General features: G+C 34.7%; 5 protein-coding genes and 1 long non-coding RNA gene across 8 annotated transcripts; 2 read left to right on the top strand and 4 right to left on the bottom strand.

The window, feature by feature from the left end:
* LOC109124547 (UPF0587 protein C1orf123 homolog) lies at positions 2,736-4,207 on the top strand. Its single transcript, XM_010449015.2, has 4 exons — positions 2,736-2,919; positions 3,254-3,361; positions 3,687-3,854; positions 3,982-4,207. Exons 1-4 carry the CDS (start codon positions 2,818-2,820, stop codon positions 4,108-4,110), a joined length of 507 nt encoding a protein of 168 aa, XP_010447317.1. The 5' UTR covers positions 2,736-2,817; the 3' UTR covers positions 4,111-4,207.
* On the bottom strand, positions 4,261-7,083 carry LOC104729970 (vacuolar-processing enzyme gamma-isozyme). Its single transcript, XM_010449014.1, has 9 exons — positions 6,732-7,083; positions 6,443-6,607; positions 6,184-6,340; positions 6,014-6,099; positions 5,733-5,932; positions 5,585-5,633; positions 5,280-5,489; positions 4,981-5,187; positions 4,261-4,667 (listed from the first exon to the last, which is right to left on the bottom strand). Exons 1-9 carry the CDS (start codon positions 6,948-6,950, stop codon positions 4,485-4,487), a joined length of 1,476 nt encoding a protein of 491 aa, XP_010447316.1. The 5' UTR covers positions 6,951-7,083; the 3' UTR covers positions 4,261-4,484.
* LOC104729969 (probable protein phosphatase 2C 61) lies at positions 7,824-9,930 on the bottom strand. The gene is made up of 5 exons (XM_010449013.2): positions 9,602-9,930; positions 9,218-9,472; positions 8,979-9,096; positions 8,661-8,884; positions 7,824-8,399 (listed from the first exon to the last, which is right to left on the bottom strand). The coding sequence occupies exons 1-5, from the start codon at positions 9,788-9,790 to the stop codon at positions 8,205-8,207; spliced, it is 981 nt and encodes a 326-aa protein (XP_010447315.1). The 5' UTR covers positions 9,791-9,930; the 3' UTR covers positions 7,824-8,204.
* Positions 14,859-16,437, bottom strand: LOC104729968. The gene is made up of 3 exons (XM_010449012.2): positions 16,110-16,437; positions 15,462-15,620; positions 14,859-15,385 (listed from the first exon to the last, which is right to left on the bottom strand). Exons 1-3 carry the CDS (start codon positions 16,374-16,376, stop codon positions 15,017-15,019), a joined length of 795 nt encoding a protein of 264 aa, XP_010447314.1. The 5' UTR covers positions 16,377-16,437; the 3' UTR covers positions 14,859-15,016.
* Positions 17,850-21,855, bottom strand: LOC104729967. 3 transcript variants are annotated; one of them, XM_010449009.2, is made up of 13 exons: positions 21,541-21,855; positions 21,200-21,358; positions 20,804-21,097; positions 20,584-20,718; positions 20,389-20,502; positions 20,068-20,141; positions 19,859-19,910; positions 19,628-19,711; positions 19,494-19,540; positions 19,271-19,370; positions 18,993-19,184; positions 18,156-18,768; positions 17,850-18,066 (listed from the first exon to the last, which is right to left on the bottom strand). In XM_010449009.2, exons 1-13 carry the CDS (start codon positions 21,793-21,795, stop codon positions 18,029-18,031), a joined length of 2,157 nt encoding a protein of 718 aa, XP_010447311.1. In that variant the 5' UTR covers positions 21,796-21,855; the 3' UTR covers positions 17,850-18,028. The 3 variants fall into 3 exon arrangements, with proteins under 3 accessions (XP_010447311.1, XP_010447310.1, XP_010447312.1); XM_010449008.2 differs by having other exon boundaries at positions 19,494-19,711; XM_010449010.2 differs by lacking the exon at positions 20,584-20,718 and having other exon boundaries at positions 19,494-19,711.
* LOC104729966 lies at positions 18,553-19,464 on the top strand. The gene is made up of 4 exons (XR_758371.2): positions 18,553-18,719; positions 18,883-18,978; positions 19,084-19,250; positions 19,354-19,464. It is a non-coding gene; the product is annotated as an uncharacterized LOC104729966 (long non-coding RNA).

Raw genomic sequence — 22,135 nt, 5'->3', positions numbered from 1 at the left:
ACGTGAGACTTTCTTTGTTTTTTGTTAGCGAATCAGTTTATTACACGTGCTGCTCTAAGACCACCAAACTGAGTTATAATTAATTAAAGTCTTTTTTAGACTTTTATTAGTTTGGTTGTTAGTGTTAATTCAAGGGATCTGCTGCACTTACTTTTTTGTTGAAAACTTCATTTCAACAACAACAACAAAAGGGGAAATGCTAATAAATATCTACGAATTATCTATTTTTTGCAATATGAGTCTCTATTTCGTAATACGACATCAAAAGTTCACATTTTTGTATTGTGTATCGTATAATAGAATTTGAGATAGCGTTATTTTGACAAATTAATTTTTGATGAGACTCAACAAATTCTGATTATGTGCAAAAGGAGATTTTAGGGTTTTGGAACTAGAGAGAAGATCAAGATTTGGCCTTTTGAGTTCAATCTTGGTTCTTATTATGTTTTGGTTTGAAGCACGCATGATACATACATATGTTATCATCTTCATTGTTTTGAAGCACGGATTTTTTTTGTCTTTTTTCCTTTGCATTTTGTTTCCTTTAGGGTTCCTAATTAAGCTAGGTGGTCTCTTAGACAAGGATAGATTGATCTTGATGTATCTTGCCATTTTCCTAAAATCCATAACGATTTAATGTAATTTAAAATAAAAATAAAAAATAAAGCATCTCCTCAACTTCATCATTCTGGTTAAGCTAATTTTGAGATTAATGTCTATGGTCATGTGATTTCTGACCTTTTTCACGTCTTATTGAGATGCGATTTTATGCTTACATATAAGAGCATCAAATATGCTTAAAATATTTATACATATGGTTCATATCGACTATTACACTTATATAATCGCCAAGGAACTTTGAATAATTTAGTAAAAAACAGTTGTGTCCACAGAAACACGTAGAGTTTATTGAATATGCATGTTTACTTATTGATCTTCACGTACACATTTATTTTGAAGATCTTAACCCCTTCTCCGGATTCAAATTCTAATCCGCACGTCTCCCAAACGCAAACCTCAATGACTTCAAGAGTTCCTCCAATCTTTCCAACGTTTGATGAGCTCGTTTTCGTGTTGCCACATGTATGTATTTTTATGATTGCAAAACGACATGCAACTTTCAATAATGTCGTTTTAATTAAGTTAACCCAAATTCATGCAGATTTTAAGTTACATCATCGCAGTAAACAATGTTAACGCTAAAATGAAATTGTAATATTTTAATTAGATAGAGATGGTTTTATTTCATTAATTGCGATTCTTCTGTAACTTTTCTATATTTAAAATAAATCTTGCGAAATTTGGATAATCTGAGATATATATGTATAGAGAACCTTTACGAGACAAAGAAAATTCTTCACTTTAATTAATTTGCTAAACGAAAAACATATAAAGCATCAACTTGTTGTTTGTTGACAGTAGAAAATAAATTAAAGGGCCAAAGGTTTCACTATAAACAATAAACCATATTAACAAGTCAAAAGGTTCACAATTAATTTTCAACGTAGCTTATATTTCGAGTGGCTTCACGTATCATATATTTTTAAATATCTATCTTGCGTCACATGCAAACATAAGAAGAATAAAAAAAACTAGTTTATTATTATGAAAATTTGTCAAAGTAACTACAAGAAGTGAATTGCGAAAGTGATAGTTTAACGGTTAATCATAGTGGGACCAAGATTACTATTTTTTTATAATAATTTTGTTTTCGAACTTTATATTATGTGTTGGAGAATGAAGAAGATAGTACTTGTCACGGGTTAATGATAAAATACATGATTAGAAAAACAAAAAAAAGGGATAATGACGACAATAATGCGGAAGAAATGACGGACTTGACAAGAATATATGAGTTCGGGATTGATTGAGGATGAAGCTAACTTAGATGTACGTGTGGCTTTCCCTCAGTGTAGCGAAACCGACATCAAGCCAAATGGCAAGACACTAGATTGACTTTTTGTTCAACGTGTTTGGTTGTTGACGATTCCTCCAAGAGGTTGCGTGTTGGTGCGTTCCCACTACACGCACGCACACACACGAGTTTTACATTTTTTTTGCATTTCTTTCTTGTTTTCGTGTCACTTTGTGTCAACAATAATGAACAAAGCGTAGCATTGGAGAAAGCTTTTCTGTATAGCCTATACATATATTCCATAGGGGATGTTTAACGTGTGTTTTTTATATATCGTAAAAGAAGTTTATCTAATCGAATTTTCTGATTTTCTCCATTGGTATTTTGGATTTTTTTTTTTTCCTATCTTGGTTGGACATACGAATAAATCTTGACTAATCATGGTTTGAATTCTCTTGATTGTCACTTACTAGGTTTGCAGTTTGCTGATGGTGTTCATTTTTTTTTAGTAATGTTGTGTTTAGTGCTATGATTTTGCTTTATACATTACAATATTTGATTTTGATGCATTTCTTTTTTAGACATTATTATTTTGTTTTATTTATTTTTGTTGTGATTTCAATGTGAAAAACAAAGATTTAAGTGATTTACTAAAAAGACCTATAAAATATCAAATGACCCCAAATAGAAAAAAACTTGTATAGGGCATAAAACAATTAGATCTAAAAAGGTATTGGGCTCTTTTGCTTTAGAATTTATAAAAAAAACTTGAATTGGGCTTTCTTCAAATGTGTGATTTGGTATCGAACTTTTTTTTTCTTTGAGGGGCCATTTTGATAAATAAGAAAAAGAAGAAGGCCGTCGTCTTCAATAATTTTTCTACTTTCCCTGAACAAAGCGACGACGACGAAACAAACACAAAAAGAAAGCAAAAGAATTAAGGAGGAAGAGAAGAAATAAGAATGGTGAACTATGTGCTTAAAATCACGGCTGATCTCGACAGTCTCACTAATCTCCAGCCTTCCGGTGGCTGCGACGATCCCAACTTCCCTTACCTCTTCAAGGTTCCCTTTACCTCTTCCCACTACTTTTTTATTGCTTCGATTTCTCTCGTTTTAGTTTGGGTCTATGATTGGATTGAACTAGTCGAGCTTCTTAGGGTTTTGATTTCGCATTTTGAATCACAGATTCCTATGGAATTGAGTCTTTCAAGGAAATAATTCTTAGGGCTTTTGTTTCTTTTAAGTGTTTAAGATCAAAAATAGGATGAGCATGTTAACACTTGGTATATGAAAGGATGAATACTGCTCCTGCTTGGTCTTTGCTTTATTGTGTGTGCGAAAGCAAGTCATCTTTTGTATATTAACATAATGTTTTTTTCTTTTTCTTGTATATTAGTTGAAATGTGAAAGATGTGGAGAGGTGACTCCTAAAGAGACATGTGTGACTTTGAATGAGACATTTACTCCTCCGGGAGGGAGGGGTACTTGCCATCTTGTTCAGAAGGTAATTTCGATCCTGCCTCGCCTCTTTCTTGATCTCTTCTTAGTATGTTTGAGATCATTCTTTGTGCTTTCGAATAGAAGTTAATGTCAAGATTCCAGAAAGCAAATATTGGCTGTTGTTTGGTAGCAACATCTCATGGTTTTAGGGATTAGACCTGTATCGTAGCATATCAAACGGTCTAATACAACTTGTGGTTTTGGATGATCTCTGGCATCACTTGATCTGTTTCTCTGCTCATAAGAAACGTTTCTTTCTTATCTTATTCTGTTGCACAATGTTTTTAATACTGAGAATTTGATGGTTTTGTCTCCATGAGTTATTCTAGTGTAAGTTCTGTGGAAGGGAAGGGAATGTGACAATGATTCCGGGCAAAGGTCGACCTTTAACTCTGGAAGATTCTGAGGCTGGAGAACATGTCCCTCTTATGGTGTTTGACTGTCGTGGCTATGAACCTGTGGATTTCGGTTTTGGTGGATATTGGAAAGCTGAAGCTGTAAGTTGTAACTCTCTCACTTAGTTTTCTCATTCCCTACAACAATTGTCTGGACAAAGAACTCCAAGCTTTGTTTCCAGTAGTCTTTGATAAGCTCTCATGAACCTAATTCTTTTGGCCTTACCAGGAATCTGGGACCAAATATGATGAGATTGATTTGTCGAGTGGTGAGGAATTCACAGAGTATGATGAGAAGGGCGAGTGCCCCGTAATGATTTCGAACTTCCGTGCAAGCTTCAGCGTCACCACCAAGTAAAGTCTATTGTCTATTTTCTGATTCACTGCACACTTGTGTATGTAAAAACCATGAGATGATCATTACTCAAGTTCTAATAAATTTCTCTTTTTCTCTTTTCCTCGGCTGTTAGTAAATCATCCATAAGTTTGAGAATTTGCAAGAACATTATAATAAGCAAACCTTCTATAGTATAATAATCTATACATTAACTTTAGTTCTACAAGCATTTGTACAAGGTACATGGATAATTTGAAATAATTATACACTGAAGAGGGAAATGATAGTGACATTTACAGAGAGGATAATGGATTGAACCAGTATACTAATCGACATAAGAATATTTTGTCTATGACGATTGGTGGTATAAACAAATGCGAAGAGGGTGTATGGTTTTATGCACTGAATCCGCGGCGAAGCGAGCTCCAAGGACCAGGTGGGATTGTGGTACAAGCCTGTGAAGCTGCCTCCTCCATTTGCTCCATTTGGATCCCTGCGTTGCAGATGTTTGCAAAAGACCTCATGTGCTTCATACCGTACTGAGACAGCGATCCACAGTGCCTCTCAAAAGCTCTCACCTAAACAACACAGAGAAGGTTTGTAATTTGATCAGTCTTTCATAAACATACGATAAGAGTAAACAGAGTCCTGCGTCACAATCAGTATGGCCCAGATTTATGAAGTGATTTCTATAGATAATCTAGCCACGCAAGTGGCTAATTATAGAGTGCTGGGATCCACAACCAACCTCTATGAGATTTTTTCCATGGAACATAATGATCGATGTGATCCCATGACTATACCAATACGTTTTTCAATACTAACCATAAGGGCTGATGATAAGTTTGACATAACAAAGTCTTTTAAGGGGCAAGTAACGTATTTATTTACCATATTTTTGAGGCAGCTCCAGTCATCAACTAGCGGTTTCCCAGCAGAACGTACTTTGTTTAGCACTATAGGACCATCCGAAATACCAAACAAGATTTTTCCAACGAGCATCACGCTATTGTCAACATGAAGTCTGTGAGACATGACTTCAAGTAGTTGCTTCTGAGCTTCTGTTTTTCTAGCTGAACCTTCTGGTGCTTTTCGGTACTTCATGAAAACAATAACATGCAAAAGAACTTATTAGTAATCCAAGAAACCACTGAGTATCCAAAAGATACAAACAAGAGTGGAAAAATAACCTTTTCCCAAAAATGGACAAGATCTGCATCACGCTGATTTGTAACTCTTGAAGGCGGCTTCAGTGAATTCGTGTCCACAAAGGTGAAATTTTCATTGGCAGGGTTTGTTCCCATATAAAGGTCTAGCAGATCCTTGTTAAGTCCTACATCGCCATATTGCATGACATGAGAACCATAAGAGTACTCAGTAGGTGCAGTCCTCCTTTTCACCTGAAACACACAGAGACACACTTATTTGCTAAGAATCTAATTTACAGCTGAGAAATCTTAATCTACATCATAACAGGCTTTCCATAGAAGCTTACAAGTTCATATTGCTGCTGCAGAGTCTCAGTTTGTAAATTGTGCACACCACTGTTGCATTTTAAACAAATCAGAATCAGTAGAGATTCATAAAACATGAGAAATAGAACACTGCTACTATAGTTAGTGTGTTGGGATTCTTTAGCTTACCTATCTTCCATCCAAGCAACACTGTACAAGTCACCTAAACAAGTGTCATACTCGGGTGGAGGACTAGGTTCATCTCCAGGGCAATAAGTACCCCAACTGCTTTCTTCAGCGTTTGATGCAGTTGTGGCATAGATGTTCAAACCCTCTGGAAGAAGCCCTTCAAAGATACTTCCAGATTCACAAGCTTCAAGATAAAACACCTACAGGTTTTGCCTATTAGTATTATTACTCACAAGTCACACGAAAAACAAAAGTATATCAGAGGAACCGTGGCGATTTACCAAGCTTTTATAGGTTCCTAAAGCATGTTTCTTCTTCAGAACATCGTTGAGATCATTTGCATATAAGTAAGGATAAGTCGGCATGCCTGCAAATAAAAGACAAAGAAGCATCAATAACAGTGGTCTAAACCATATCCCATCCAGTCTCTGGGTTTTACTAATAAACTCACCTAAAATTCCAGGACCACCATGGTCAGTGTAGAATATAAAGATATGATCATTTGGACCACTATCCACAACTTTGCCACTTCCACCTTTGACAGCAGTTTTGTCTCCAAGGATGACAGCAAATAAATTATCAACATTAACATCATCTCCAGTGTAATCCTGCCGTACGAGAAAAATCACAACAACCAATCAAGTAAACAAACTCACAGCAACAACAACATAACTAAAAACTCGAAAAGATAGTAAGAAATGAAAAAAGACCTTGGGAACTCCTTGATAAACATCTTTGCCATGAGGGCTGTTGATAAGGGTTCCAGGCCTTGGATTCGCGTGATGGTATGCAATATCATCATACATGAATACCACAATATTCTCATCTTTCAACCCACCTTTCCTCAGAAGTTGATAAGCATGGCATACATCAGCCTGAAAAAAAGTTTGTAAAACTCTTAAGTTCATCAGCTGCCAAACTTAAACTAAACTACTTGCAAAAATACAGAACAAGGGTTACTAAAAAAGAAAACAGAGGAATCCGAGAGACAGTACGTACTTGATGTCTGTAATTATCATATCCGCTCGATCCGGCGACTAAAACAGCCCACCTAGTACCGGCGTTAGAATCATCGTCGTTGTCTTGAGCAGGACGGAAGAACCGAGAAGCTTGCGAGGGGAGTTTGATAATATCGTCAGGTCTGTTTCTTGCGGCGGAGACGGCGATCAGCGCAAGGAAGAGAAGGAGAAGAGGAACGCCGACGGAGAGACGTGTCATGGTTATGGTCCGGTGTTTTTGGATATCAGCCGGTGAATGACGAGAGTGATGTTGATAGGAATCTTCTTTTTTTTTTTTTTTTTCAGTTAAAGAGTGGTTGAATCTTGTATCTGATTGGAGAACACAATACGTTGGTTGGTTTGGTATATATAATAAAACACGCAAGCTTAATTTATTTTTGGATATTTATTAATTTAGTTTTATAAATTGCTATATTTGCACATTTACCCTTATTTTGAAAATTTTCTATTGCGTGCTGAACTCTTCCTTTTCTAACATTGGCTCGTGAATTATTTATAATTTTATTTATTTATTATCTTGTTATATATATAAAAAATAGGACATGTAATAATTCAATTATTGGCATATTTTTGAATTGTTTCATTGTTATTCACAAATTTCATGAGTAAAAGAGGAGACTATTTGAATAGAAATGAAATCATGTAAAAGGAGAAAAATAGGTGATCATGTCAAACGTGTATAATAAAAGGAGAAAAATAGGTAATCATGTCAAACGTGTATAAATAACCTCAAAACAATATCAAGATGAACGAGTTATTAATGATGTTCAGATTTTTTTTCAAAATATGGCTTAGTTTTAATAAAAAATTTGGATATATTATGTCAGAGATAAAAATGCCAAATTTTGTGTGGCAATAAGATATGGAATCTTTTCGTTTCAAGTCTTATCTGTTAGCAAAGGTTCCTTAAAACAAAAGAAAATGAATACTTTGTTTTGGATACTTCGGCAATATGACTTTTGTTTCTTTCTGCCTCTTATTATAGTTTTCTTCTACGAACTTGATTTGTCATACTATTATTGAGTCGTTAGATAATTTGTTAGCAAAGAGTGTTTTGACAAAGAAGAAGATATTGGACAAAATCAATATCATTTTGGTATATGTTGTTATCAAATGCATAGAGCTGCTATTACAGGACAGAATCAACTTGAACTGAGCCAGTCCAATAAAACTACACATTAGATTCCCGCGACGTGTGTCCAAAATGTCTCCAGTCTCTGTTGCTTTTATCCCACGACACGACGACGACACACCATTCCTAATTAATATCTTTTTTTTTCTTCTTTCTTTTTTTTTTCCTAATAATCACACGACTTTACTTACAACGGTATACATAGATTTATATATATACACACAGTCACGATCACTCTTACGAAACATAAAAGTATTGAGTGAGCTGTCGTGTCATTAATTATTCTTTGCTTTCTCTTTCACCAAGTTGGGTTTTATTAATTCATAGTTGTGGCTGAGGACAATGCTTTTTGTTGATAGAGAGGCAAACGACTGAGATATCATCAATCTTAGCCGTTGGATATTTCTGGATCCACGCATTAGTAGCCGCCTCTGCCACCGCGTTGGCCGCTCCTGCCTCATTTCCCGACTTCATCACCACCGTAGCTACCTCTTCGTTACTAAGTACATCCCACACCTATTACACATGAAGAAATTAGAGAAAATTCATTAGTCTTGGATCATCCAATTAATAATATACTATTATTTTAAACTTGGGCTTTACTTTCAATCTGGCCTATTGTTTGGGTTTAACTTGATATTAATTAACAAAAGCCTTAAATGGTTGGGCCACAACAGAACATGGACTTTGGTTCTGTTTTTAACCAAAATAAAACATACATAGTCACTCATATAAACTTGTTTGCCACGATTTTAGTTTAGGTTTAGATTTACGTACCCCGTCTGAAGCAAGGAGTAGAAATTGGTCGCGGGGTGTGATTTGATGCGTAGAGACTTGTGGAGTCGCAATGACACCGTAGCTTTTAAGGAGGAAATCACCAAAAGCCCGCGACATGGCTAAGCCTGGCCGGTTTTCAGTTGGAAGCCAAACTCTTAGAATGTGAGGTTCCGACTCCAAAGCCAACACCCTTCCGTTTCGTTTCCTTATCCTATCCGCTTCGCCTGCAAAATCAATTACCCCAAAAATGTTTAACAATAATGAAACCGGTACGTATCATTGTTTACAACATCACTTTTTTTTTTATCCATAACTTACTTGGCACACTTGGCTTCAAGTCATTGGTCAACTGAACCACCTTGGTTTCTTCATTCTCACTTGTTCCAATCATCACAGCCCTTGAGTCTCCAAGATTTGCCACCATCACTTGATTTCCCTGTTCAAATATATTTTGTTCTTATTAATACAAAATTTCGAAAAAAATGAATTATATTTTACATCGCATGATGATATATATGAAGCCGTACGTAGAAACTATAAAGATATGATTAACTTACATGTTTAACGGCGAGAACAGCAGTAGTTCCAGAAGAAGAGCAATCATGAATCTTTTTAACTTTAAGAATTCTTTTGTCCATCTCCAAACACGTAGTTTCGCAAATGAGTTTCCAGTCTCTAGTCACTGAATGATTATTCATATGACCTAAGAGTATAGATGGCAACTGGTTCCTTACGTTCTTGCTTACGAATTCACCTTTCTCTCCATGCCCATCAAACACTCCACATAACGCTCCTTCTTCTGTTCCATATCCCTACAAATTTATCATTTCATTTCATCAAAAACAAACTACTTGTTGTGGCAAACATATATATATATATTTATTAATAAATACGACGAAAATGATTTTATATATCTTGTAAGAATTAGAAAGTTTGAGTACCAGGTGGAGAATGGCAGCATCTTGGTTCAAGCCCTTTCCTCCAGCTAAAGAAGAGACAGAGCCAAAGTCTTGAGGAACATCATGGTGGTCAGAGTATAAAACTGCATTCTCTTGTCCATAATCAGTTATCTCATAAATCTGATTACGATCAGTTGATCCTCCTGAGGATATACACGAACAAAATCCCATTTTTCTTATCTTTTTTTTTTTTGTGTTTTGGTTTTTTCTTTTTTTTTTGGATTTGTTATGTAAGAGGAGAGATGATAAAACAAATGAAAGAGTTTGATACACGACTTTGCTTATTGCATATACCCCCAGTTTTATAGCCTTTTGTGAATCTTATTGAGGAATATATAAATGCATAGTTTTGTATTTCACATGGTTAAATATATATATTCATTCCGATGACTTGTATCTTTAGGCATTAAGGAAGAATAATTCAATTCAGAGGCGGTTGATCTGTACTCTATATTATATATAACCATTTAAAAAAGTTATTGAATCTTTTTGTTAATCATATATATTTGATTACCTGCCAAAATAAATAATTTAAAAATGAATCGTTGCCGCCAATTAGAATTAAAGAATACAGGTAATTTGTGTGTCGACTAAATGAGAAACCGAATTATTTGACATAGTAAATTAAGAATTTAATATAGCTTGTGTAATTGTAAGGCAATTGGTGGCAGTGACAACGTATAACAATTTACAATTAATCAATAAAGTTGAAAAAAAACTCTCTGGACTATCCCAATATTCAGTTGAAAGGGCACATGACGTGGTGTGATTAGTATCTTGATTAAACTACTAATTTGATTTATTCGGGAATATTAACAAGAGTTTCAAGTTTCAAGTTATCAACAAAAATTTACCGATGGGGATTCTTGTTCTGCTGTGTCATTGCCCACAAGTTTAGACGCGTCAAATATTTAATTCCTATTAATTTTCTGCTGTCAAATATGTAATTAATTAAAGGAAGAATCATGTATCCACATATGCCAAAAGCTTGCTAATTAAGTATATGACTATTAGCTATATGTACATAAGAAAGAAGAAAATAGAGAATTGGAGTATAATAACTAGATTAGACCAATTAAAACCTGACAGATCAATCTATAAGTATACTTACTTATTGAACAAAACAGTATTGATCTTTCAAAGTTTTAGTAACGCTTAAGCAAACTCTGAAAATCAGAGATTGACTTCAAAAACTCTTTTTTGTTTTTTTTTTTTTAAATGTGTATACAGTTCAACCTTTACAAGAGATACTTCCGAATTGACATAGTTATACTGTATACGCGCTGCAACGTTTCTTGTAAGTGTTGTTATCCATAACCGATGGAGATTATTTGCGACGACGATACGACATGTTAGCGTCTTACAGATGATCATGTAAACGTTATCAAAATTCGTTTTATTTTATATGTTACAAACTTACAACGTAGTAAATGGTATGGGTGATATGGTTAATGTTCTCTCCACTTTTTTAGTTGTGTTCACTACAAGAAAACATAGCAGTTTCCGACGGTTAAATCAGTTGAAAAATGGTTGGAAACAAGCATTTCTAACCATTAACCGACGACAGTAAATCAGTCGGAAATCGCTGGTCGGAAATTTATTCGGTTGGAAATCCGTCAGAAATTTCCAACCGAAAAGGTAGTTAGAAATTCGTTGGTAATAAACGGTCGGAAATCTGCCAGTTATTTCTGACAGTTTTCTGACGATTTAAAAGTGGTCAGAACAAAATTACCGACGATTTTCCAACCGAAATATTTTCCAACCAAAAGTATTAAAACGTATGGATGCTAATAATTGATATTTAGAATTTTTATATCAAATTAAAATTAGAAAGACTAAATATATAAGTCAAATTGTCAATTAAAACCAGAAAAATAGTTTTGAAATCTCAACAAAAGAAATTAAAATAATACACTTAGTTAAATTAAAACATTAATCTACTCTTGAGTTTCATCTTCATCTTCTTCTTGGATCTACTTTACTCTTTTCCTTTTTCTTCAATGGAGTTTCACAAATGGTCACTATCTTGAATTCTCCATGTTTTGACTTCATGACCAAATCTGCATAAGAGAGAAAGAACACTTGAAATCACAAAAGAGAGTACATGACCCAAGAATCTAATTCTTGATTCTATAAACAAAAAAAAACTAAACCATAGATTTGGAAAAACAAATCTAATTCATTTTGAAACCCTAATTTTGATTTTAAAATCAATGTTTCTAATTTGGATTCCATGAGTAGAGCATCAAAATAAATGAAACTGAAAACCATAATTAAATTGGTGTTCTTATGAAATCTATGATGGAAGAAAAAATAACCTAAGCTGACTTGGATGTGCGAGACTTGTCTTCCTCCTCTTCAGTACCATCAATTGATTCATCTGCTTTGAAAGATTTTGGTTAGAAAAAAAGAGATTTTGGTCAGAGAAGATGAAGAACGAAGAGATAGAGTGGATGAGGGTGGCCTTTAATTATGGTTGTTAGAATAATTTTGGTCGGAAAACGGTTGGTAAAAACCGACAGATATATTTGTTGGAGATTTTATCGGAAATTACCGACCGATTTCCAATCGTTTTGAAAGGGCGGAAATTACTGACCAATTCTCGACCAAAAATTAAAAGCAGTTAGAAAATTGGTCGGAAAACTGTCGGTAAATACTTACGATATATCAGTCGGAATGTTCGTCGGAATTTACCGACTGATTTCCAATCATTTAAAAAGGTTGGAAATTACCGACTGATTTACAACTGAATTTTATATCCGTCAATTAACGGTTAGAAATTGGTCGAAAAATTTACTGACTAATAAATCGGTCGGAGATTTGGTTGGAATCAACAATGTTTTCTTGTAGTGGTTGCATTATTTTAGTTTTAAAAATATTAAAATAATGAATTACATTAATATTAATTTTGAACTTTTGTAAACGAAAAGAGTATTAATAAAACAAAAGTGACGTATGTACTTTGTAAATTGCTAATTAGGCCAGCGCGCTTCTCCTGACCTTTTGGACATATCAAACGATACAACCGGGTCAACTCTCACATCCTTTTTATCAATAATTTTTATACTTCTATTATACATTAATGACCTAGTTGGTCACTTATTCATATATATATATATATCTTCAATTTTAACTATACGTTATTTTGAAAGCAATTTACTGGTATTTTAAGTTTGTTTCCATAAATTAGACTGTGAACTAATTTACCAACTATACATATATTATGGAACTTTGGATTTCTGTGGGTAAGATTAATACAGTATAACGTCTAGTAAATTTTTATGTTCGTGAGATTTAATTAAAGTCAAATATACAAACGAATAGACATTAGTTTTAAATTTTGTTTTATTCTCATAGACTACCCCGCTACTCAATTAGAAAGGCGCATGATGTGTCATCTTGTAGGATTCCAATCTTTGATAAAATGGATTCCTAATTTAATAATTTAGTCAAACGTTATTAAAATTCGTTGTTTTTTCATATTCTATTAAAGTTAGGCCGTACAAAAGAGCGCTGGCGAGATAACGAATGCCGTACATGTTGGCATCGTCATCCTAAACCCACAAGCCATATGCATGGCAACATTCTTTAATTTCTTTTTTTATGTTTTGATATATTTTTAGGTTATCTTAAAGTCCTGATGACATGGTTCATTAGCTATAATTAATACTGTAATACAAACTGTTGCTTTGGGGCTGTAAGGATCTACTCATTGGATGCATTTGTTTTCATAATTCCGTAACGTGAATCGTAAAGAGTTTTCTTTTGGATAAGGCAATGTATTTTTGGTGAAACATATATATCCGTCGAAACATTGAAGATCAGGCAATCACGATCTCATCAATATAAACATCCATCCAATACATAATTAGATAACCACATTTAAAATACTAAATATAAAAAAAAATTGAATTGCAAACTGTTTATCAAAAAAATATCAAATTATATAATATCTAAATATATTTTTAAAAATGATAATTGATTAGAATCTCTAATCTACATCATTAACAAAAGAAGCCTATGGGAAATTTTAATTTCAGCAGCCACTTAATTAAATTTCGGTGGCATACCGATAGCGTATTGAACTATTGATATGTCAACAGCCACTTACTTAAACTTGATACGTGACTACGTGAGTACACCTTTGCATGTAGCTTCTCAAAGCTAGCTATACAATTACGCCAAGTTGCATCACATTCAGCTTTTGCTTCGATCAGTAGATGCACTTGTTAGACTATATATCTTCAAGTTGAACGAGCCTTGCTATCAAAGCGACTTCTTGGACGTCTTCTTTAATTGTATGCATCACATAAAAATGAAACAGTGAATTTGACTCCCCAAAGGCCTACAAAGAGGACAACCCGTCTGAGCTAGCCATCGTTGTTTAAGTCCCACAAGTCACATGCATGACAACATTTTATTTATTTTATGTTTTGGTATATATATAGATTATTCATTATTTTAAAGTCGTGGTGACATGTTCCGTTAAATAATACAGAAAGAATAAAATTTACGAACATGATTATATTGCTTTAGATATAATTGAGGATAAACTCATCAAGAGAACGCAAAATTGTTGCATATATGTTAATTAACCTGTAGTGTTACCAGAAGCCTATTGAATATATGGTAGCCACTTGCATATCACTTGCACATAAATGTTTTTATCTTGGCCTAACCTAGATTACACATCAATTTACGGCTGTTATTCTCTCAAATCAAAATTTAAAAATGTCATCATATGTCATACTGACATGAGACGGCAGAAATAAATAATAACTATCGTGTTTTGTGAAATGTATTTGTTTTCAAACAACTTGATTGATGTTATGTTGACTTTGCAATATTCATTCATAATATTTCTTGGCTTCTCGTTCTCACAGCCACACATTCTCTCATAAACTATGATATCTATGTATGTATCATGTGTGAAGTTATGAAACAATTAGCTGCGACAAAATAAATCATACGAAAATAATTATTTAGTCGGCCGATTCGGCACAAAATGACGTGTTGTACTTTGTGTAATTTGTGTATCATCTACGTATTTTATTCATATGAAGAGTTTTGCTGATATGCTTATCGGGATAAAGGATAAGAGTTAGTTACATAGTTCAATTATTTGGATGCTATTAGACATATAATTCATCACCTTGGTGTATATTATATTTTCTAAAAAATATAGCTGAAACAATATACAGTAGCAACACCTCTGAGACTTGAGGTATTTTCTGTAAAAAATAAGAAACTCATTTATATTGATCTGGACATTTGAGTTTCTTACTTGACATGGATCTAGAACAAGTTTTTGAGTAATTATTTCTCACATGCGAAACTTACAACCATATCATAACCAAAAGATACAAGATACAAGTTGTTTGAGTAACAGTGTTTTCATTAGCTTATGATCTGAATATTGTTCCCATTGTAATGATCTACAGCATTTGTCGCCTCAGTCACAGGCACCTTCTTAGCAAGAGACCTGGGGATGTCAAGATCATCTTGAGCACATCTTTGTTGAGGATGAGATAACAACATCGACATGGGCTTGAAAACAGACCGTGCAAGCCCTTGACCACTCTCAAATATGTAACCTTCATACTCTGAAACATGTTCTACAGCATCGACGAGAGAGTCATACACATCTTGAGGACAATTATCAGGACTTGGCTTGTCATGCAGATACATAACATCCAATGTGAAGAGCTTCTGGTTTAAGGGCCAATCATGTGTTGGTCTCATCGATGACCTGCAGTATATGAGAATCTGCAGGACGACATCAACAAAATCAGTAAATCAGCTATCTAAAGAGTAGATTGTATTTGCACAAAATAGAACTTACCACCCTGAAAATTCGGTTTTGTGATCTGGAAATTTTGGCTTCCTGAGCCGCAGCCCGGAAGAGAAGTGTGAGATCCGCTCGACTAGAGGTTTTATTAGCTGACAATCCTCTTAAGGAAGCAACAGCAGATTCAACATTGCTGGTGAAATCCTTTTTCAGCTGAAACATAAAAGACCTCAAACGTTCAAATCAAATGAAAACGGCCAGCAGAAGTTTGATGAACCACATTGACTTGTTTTCCCACATAACATTCACTAGTGTAGCTTACGTTAAGCATCAAATGTGATTCTTTCAACACATGTAGAGGCTACAAACAGTACAATGAACACCAATATCAAGTGAAAAAACCATCAAACAACAAAATGAATTGAGAAGATCAACAAAAGCAACAACAGGGAAAGCAAAATCAATCAGACCAAACAATTTCAGTAACATCCTCTAAGAAGAAGAACAGAGAAACTCACAAGCAAAGACCAAAACATAGCCTTATTATTCATCTTAACATCATAAATTCCAAATTTCTCAGCTAAAAAATCAAACTTTGAGGAGAATACACAAAAATCAAGAGAAACCCTAAAATTGATTGAAGAGGCGACGACATTAGAATCAATCTCACATACAAATAGAATCGGGGAGAGAAAGATATACCCAAGCGGCTGATTTGGAGAGAGTAGCGAAAGCAAAGCGATGATCAGGATTGATGGAGAGCTTATTGTGGATGAAGAGGATAATGGCTTGCTTGACGCACTCCATCCTAATCAAAGGCTTACCATTGGTTCCAGTGGTCTTCATCTCCGCCCTCGATTCCGCATCTACATCTATACATATGAGTATGTCTTCGTTTTTTATACGACCCTGTTTCAGCGCGTATCGACTCGATGCACCTCCGGTCACCGCCACAGTGTCTTCCTCCATATCCCTTCGCCGTCGTCGATCTCCTTTGAAATTCTCTCCTTTGTCGTTGTTTTGTTCGTCCGAGATGTTAAAACGATGCGTTTCGGGCAATAGGAGTCAAACTAAAATCCGGCGTCGTATTACGGTTCTTAATTATTATGGATTTTGTTTTTTAATATCTACCAATATAGGTTTTCAAAGTTAGTAACCGGTACGATTGTGACATTGTGTCAATTTGAACGATTAGAGATTTTACTATATAGAAAATAAAAATTTTAGTTTTAACAATTCTTAAAAAGTATAAAGATATAATTATAAGAGATTACAAAAATTCATCTCTATTTAACAAGTAAACTAACTAATATTTTCTCACTTAATAATGTAATTTCTTCAACTTCCTTATATTGGTAAAGCTATTGTTTTTTTAAGAATGAAAATTTTTTTATGAGGTTATATTATTTTTATGATGATATTTCATATTATAAAGTGAAATTACACAAAAATTGTACTCCAAGCTAATCCATATAAAAGATCTCATATATATTTTCAAAAATTTATTATGAGACCAAGCTAATCCATATATATATATATGTATGTTTATGTTTATGTAACTCAATGCATATGTTAACGTATTATGCATATCTATTTTTTAATTTTTTTTTGACATGAGCTAAATTATTACTTAGGATAACGATATATATAAATATATCTTAGCATATGTTGGTTTTCTAAAAAATTTAGTGGTTTTTCTTTTGTTTAACAATTACTTTTTGTTTATTGTCAAATATTTTAATTCTTATTATGATATAGACTAAGATGCATAGATTGTGTTTGATATAATTTTGTAGCTAAAATCCATTTAAGATAAAGTATTCAAAAATTTAAAATATGTTTTATTATAATGGTACAAATTGTTAAATTGTATTAAAAATAGATATATTAAATTTCAAACATGTTTTAAAAAATCATTAAAATGTATAAATAATAATTTATACTTAAATTATTATTGATTTATTTATTGGTTTTTACCTTTGTATGAACACAAGCTTTATCTACTGTACAATATTGCATTGCATTTAATACAAACAGTTTGATTATGGATTATCATTATATTTTCGTTAGTGACCAAATTTATTATTTTGTTAGTTTAATTATGAATGCTAATCCAATGTTTTCCATTTTTTTTTATCATTTAGGATAAAAAGAATCCTTAACTAATAACTTAACCGAGAGTAGTCACGGTATTGGCGCTTTTGTTTGCTTTATTGGATGTGTATTCCTTGACATGTATCAGCAATTGGACCCCTACCAACTTTGTTAACTCAAAATAATATTTAACTTTGTAAATTCAAAATAATAACATTTAAATGTATTGATTATTGAAAGTATTTAAGTGTTTTGAATCTAGAAATAATTAATATTATAAGTTTATTTTATAGTTTTGCATAATATTAAGTATATAATAACCATTTAATTGTCAATTTGGTTCGGTTAGTTTGGATATAGTTTTTTAATAACTGTTTGGCTATTTGAGAAACTTCGGTTCGGTTCGACCGGTTATTTTTGGTTATTAGTTATTTTGCCTAGCCCTACTTTCTTTCTTTTGCCTTAACAATGAGATAAAGCTATACAAAAAAAGACTTCTCTCTCGTCCACTTCATGATGATAGATCTTCAGCTGAGGATTTTGTTGATTTCCAATATCTTCTCCCCTATTTGATACACCAACCTCACATTATCAGAGACCTAGAATCAAAATAATACACACTAAAAAGGACTAGCGTTCGTTCAGATCACATACCTAACACGTCAATTTCCAGGAGTGAATCTTCAAGATTGTCTTCCTTTTTCTCCATCTCAAAACGGAACTGTCGTACAATGCTTAGTGTGTCTACAATGCTCTGTTCCTTTGTCTCCAGCTCCGAGCGAAACTGTCTTACACTGGCTATAGTGTCTTTAATGCTCTGTTTCACCTTAGCCAGCTGTTGTGTGACGCAGCAAGGTTGAGTGATTTTCTTGGGATGCGCGTCTCCAGGCTCGGCACTGGATTTGTGAGAACGGCAAGAGGGTTCTCCTTCTGCAGCTTTCTTATCCATCTCCCCATCAGCTTTATCAAGGCTGGAGCTTTCAACTCGAGCTCGCTTGTGTTTCTGAGTCTCAGTATCTGCAAGATTCTCTTTTTCGGCCACTGGTTGTTGAGCCATCTCAAGCTGTTTGCTTTCCTGAGTCTTTACTCCTCCAATAGCCACTGTTTCACGTCGCGGGGACCCAGCCTTATGTCCATCCTCATTCATAGAAGAAATAGCTGCATTGACAGATGAATCATGAGCACATAAACTCAATGAATGCTCCAGGTTCCTCTCAGGTACACAATTTAACTCGTGGGTAGAAACTTCTGCTGCTTTCTGTTGTTCCTGCTCATAGGTGAAAATAAGTTTACAGTTAACAATCTACTTCCAACATAAGCGAGGAAGACATTCATCTTCTTTTACACATGACGAATTTCAGTGTTATAATGCTGGTTTCAGGAAGCATAGGTACTCAAAAATCACCTTCACTCGTGTAAGTCACATGACGCAAGTATCATTTCTACAAACAAGAATAGATAGTTTGATACAGTACAGGTGAGAGAGCTTACGTCTTTTATATTAGAAACAATTTCTTTTTGCATCAAAGCATCAAGTGCCCCTTCACACATTGAATCCACTATATCACTGTGCTTATCCAAGGAGACGCTCAACGATTTCACCGCTTCTGTCGGATACTTTTTGAGCTGGCCAGCACAGCTACTGAGAACTTGTTTTGCCTGCCTCTGTGATATTTGGGGAACCTGAAGACAATAAGTGGAAAGACTTAAACAAAAGAGATTGGTTGCTTGGTTTCTGAATTAAAAATGGTAACCTATCCATGTATGACCTCATCTTCCTTTTTAACAATAGGTGGAAACGGTGAAAGCATCTTCGATTGCTGATTAGTTGACTGTTCCTTGCTTGTCTTAGCTTTCTTCTTCGGGGGGCTGCATGAAGAAACAGTAGCTATTCCAGCGTCATTACAAGAACAGCGAGTTTATCTCATAACAACAGTTCATATCTAAATTCCACCGACACAAAAACACAGGAACTGGAGAAGTAATGCTTACATTGTGAAGGCTTCTTTATCACATCCCATTTGCTTCGCTTCTTTATCCTGCTGACAGAAAATGTGGAAGCTTAAAACAATCTGGAGAATGAAACAAAACAGAAAACCCAGAGATGAGAGATATAAATTCCCCACCTTTAACAATTTTGATTTATTCACAAAATACCACTTTTCAGTTCTCATATTCAAGCTTTCTTCATCTCCATCAACATAACGAACCTGAAAACAAACATAGCAGCAGCAGGTTATAACAAATATTAATGACCTAGATCAAATTAAACAAAAGTGTATCACTTAAGAGTAGGCTAATGATTCACCAACAACCAACGACATAGTTACGTAGGAGACAGATATAATAGGCTTTACCCGATGTATCCCTTTAGCAGAATAATATGTACTGACCACAGCTTCATAATACCTGTGGTAAACATCCAATACTCATTTACAGGCGTAGTCGACAGAAATGCAAACATCCGAGGTGTTGTCCAGTTTCAGCTATTAAAGGATCATACACAGCACAAAAAGAATAAATCAATCAAAGCAGTATATTAAAGAAGAAAATATAAAGTGCTTACGCGTTATCCAAAGGCCACAAGATTTTGACCCTCGACCCAACTAAATTTTCACCATAGTTTTTGACATCACATGCCTGTCAAGGAAATGATTAAGCATGAGTCTACAATTTTTTTTGTTTAACTCGTCCAGAGCAAATGAAACTAGTATGGATAAAAGATAAAACAATAGATGTTCAAGAAAATTATATCTCCGATATGAAGATAATGAGAAGCTCAAAACCATGAATACTTATTACTGCAATTCGCAATTGGTAAACCATGGTGTTTCCTAGTCTATTATATGAGCAACAGTTAAAATACGTGAAAAGAACAAAAACATACTTTCTCATTGCCTAGGCTGTGTATTCTCTTTGTGTTTGTAGTAGTAGTTTTTTTTAACGGTTCCTTCGCTGCTTTTTTTGAATCCGAGGCTGGCTTATCACAGGAAACAGCTGGCTGAAACAAAATTAAAGAACATCTGTAACAGCACAAGAAGAGGAAATTCATATAAGCATTTGATACCTTAACCGCAGTTACCTTCTTTGCAGGGGGCATGGGGAGATCAGCTTGAGCACATCTTTTTGTGTTTGTAGTAGTAGTTTTTGTCTTTTCTAACGGTTCCTTCGCTGCTTTTTTTGAATCCGAGGCTGACTTATCACAGGAAACAGCTGGCTGAAACAAAACTAAAGAATATCTGAAACAGCACAGGAAGAAGAAAGTCATATAAGCATTAATTTGACACCTTAACCGCAGTTACCTTCTTTGCAGGGGGCTTGAGGAGATCAGCTTGAGCACATCTTTGAGAAGGATGTGACAACAGCGTTGACATACGCTTGAAAAAAGACTGCGCAAGCCCATGACCGCTCCCAAAGATGTAACCTTCACACTTCGAAACACGCTTTATAGCATCAACAAGAGAGTCATACACATCGTGAGGAGAGTTATCAGGACTCGGCCTGTCGTGTAGGTACAAAATATCCAATGTGAAAAGCTTCTGGTTAACGGGCCAATCATATGTTGGTATCACAGATGACCTGCAGTATATGAGAATCTGAAGAGCAATACATACACGAAATCAATCAATCAGTATAACAACTTATTTTCCCCCAAGCTGTGGCTAGAGGAGATAGTTATTGCATAAAACAAAACTTACCACTCTCAAACTTTGGTTTTGTGCTCTGGAAGTTTTGGCTTGTTGAGCAGCTTCCTGAAACAGAAGAGTGAGATCCGCTGGACCAGAGGCTTTAGTAGCTGACATTTCTCTTAAAGAAGCAGCAGCAGATTCAGCATTACTAGTGAATTCCTTTTTAAGCTGAAACATATTAAAAAAAAACCTAAACTTTAGCAGTCACTAGTGAAGCTATATGAATCTATCAACACAAAAGAAACACCTTTCCAATGAACATCACGAATTCCATCAAATTTTTCACCTCAGGACCATGCATACTCAAAAAGCAAAAGCAACCTAGAGCTCAGGGGAGAAAGTATTATTACCCAAGCGGCTGATTTGGAGAGGGTAGCGAAAGCGAAACGATGATTAGGGTTTGTGGCGAGCTTGTCGTGAATGAAGCGAGTAATGGCTAGCTTGACGCACTCTAGCCTGTTCATAGGCTTACCGTTAGCATATGTGGTCTTCATCTCCACCGTCGATTCCACATCGACATCGACGCAGATGAGTATGTCCTCGCTAGGTTTCGCTGTGTCTCGAGACGCTATACCTCCGGTCATGGCCACTCCGTCGTCCTCCATTCGCCGTCGTCAAAGGTTCCGTCTTTACACTTTCTTCCTTCAGTGTGGCAAATGTGTTTTGTTGCTTTTCTAATTTCTTACTATACTTTCTAATTGAGAGGTGTGTGTCCGTACGAGATGAAAACGCTGCGTTTTTGTTAGTTGACTAAGGACGACACCAGTCAAAACATAATACGACGCCGTTTGCTACGTGCTATTGTTATTAGTCTCTAAAATTCAGTCCATTTGTTTGTTACCTACTTACCCATATGTAAAATGTGTATGCTTATTTTTCAAATGATGATATTACAGTTTTTCTTAAGAAGTTTTTTACTTAAATTTTTTCAATTTTTTTATAATG

Source organism: Camelina sativa, chromosome 12 (assembly GCF_000633955.1).
Source record: "Camelina sativa cultivar DH55 chromosome 12, Cs, whole genome shotgun sequence".
Classification (NCBI taxonomy): Eukaryota; Viridiplantae; Streptophyta; class Magnoliopsida; order Brassicales; family Brassicaceae; genus Camelina; species Camelina sativa.
Note: the sequence above shows the minus strand (reverse complement) of the source record. Positions and strands in the feature narration are given on the sequence as shown.

Excerpts from the sequence above, each read along its gene's own strand:
- LOC109124547 (XM_010449015.2), top strand. The coding sequence starts at position 2,818 with ATGGTGAACTATGTGCTTAAAATCACGGCTGATCTCGACAGTCTCACT. Across the intron at positions 2,920-3,253 it reads ACTTCCCTTACCTCTTCAAG|TTGAAATGTGAAAGATGTGG; the intron begins GTTCCCTTTACC and ends CTTGTATATTAG. Across the intron at positions 3,855-3,981 it reads GATATTGGAAAGCTGAAGCT|GAATCTGGGACCAAATATGA; the intron begins GTAAGTTGTAAC and ends TGGCCTTACCAG.
- LOC104729967 (XM_010449008.2), bottom strand. The coding sequence starts at position 21,795 with ATGGAGGACGACGGAGTGGCCATGACCGGAGGTATAGCGTCTCGAGAC. Across the intron at positions 19,185-19,270 it reads TTGTTAAAAAGGAAGATGAG|GTTCCCCAAATATCACAGAG; the intron begins GTCATACATGGA and ends TATTGTCTTCAG. Across the intron at positions 18,067-18,155 it reads CCTGGAAATTGACGTGTTAG|GGGAGAAGATATTGGAAATC; the intron begins GTATGTGATCTG and ends TGTATCAAATAG.
- LOC104729968 (XM_010449012.2), bottom strand. The coding sequence starts at position 16,376 with ATGGAGGAAGACACTGTGGCGGTGACCGGAGGTGCATCGAGTCGATAC. Across the intron at positions 15,621-16,109 it reads TCTCCAAATCAGCCGCTTGG|CTGAAAAAGGATTTCACCAG; the intron begins GTATATCTTTCT and ends TTTATGTTTCAG. Across the intron at positions 15,386-15,461 it reads AAAACCGAATTTTCAGGGTG|ATTCTCATATACTGCAGGTC; the intron begins GTAAGTTCTATT and ends GTCGTCCTGCAG.
- LOC104729969 (XM_010449013.2), bottom strand. The coding sequence starts at position 9,790 with ATGGGATTTTGTTCGTGTATATCCTCAGGAGGATCAACTGATCGTAAT. Across the intron at positions 9,097-9,217 it reads CTGTTCTCGCCGTTAAACAT|GGAAATCAAGTGATGGTGGC; the intron begins GTAAGTTAATCA and ends ATATTTGAACAG. Across the intron at positions 8,885-8,978 it reads CTTGAAGCCAAGTGTGCCAA|GCGAAGCGGATAGGATAAGG; the intron begins GTAAGTTATGGA and ends TTGATTTTGCAG.
- LOC104729970 (XM_010449014.1), bottom strand. The coding sequence starts at position 6,950 with ATGACACGTCTCTCCGTCGGCGTTCCTCTTCTCCTTCTCTTCCTTGCG. Across the intron at positions 6,608-6,731 it reads ATGATAATTACAGACATCAA|GCTGATGTATGCCATGCTTA; the intron begins GTACGTACTGTC and ends ACTTTTTTTCAG. Across the intron at positions 5,490-5,584 it reads TGCAGCAGCAATATGAACTT|GTGAAAAGGAGGACTGCACC; the intron begins GTAAGCTTCTAT and ends TGTGTGTTTCAG.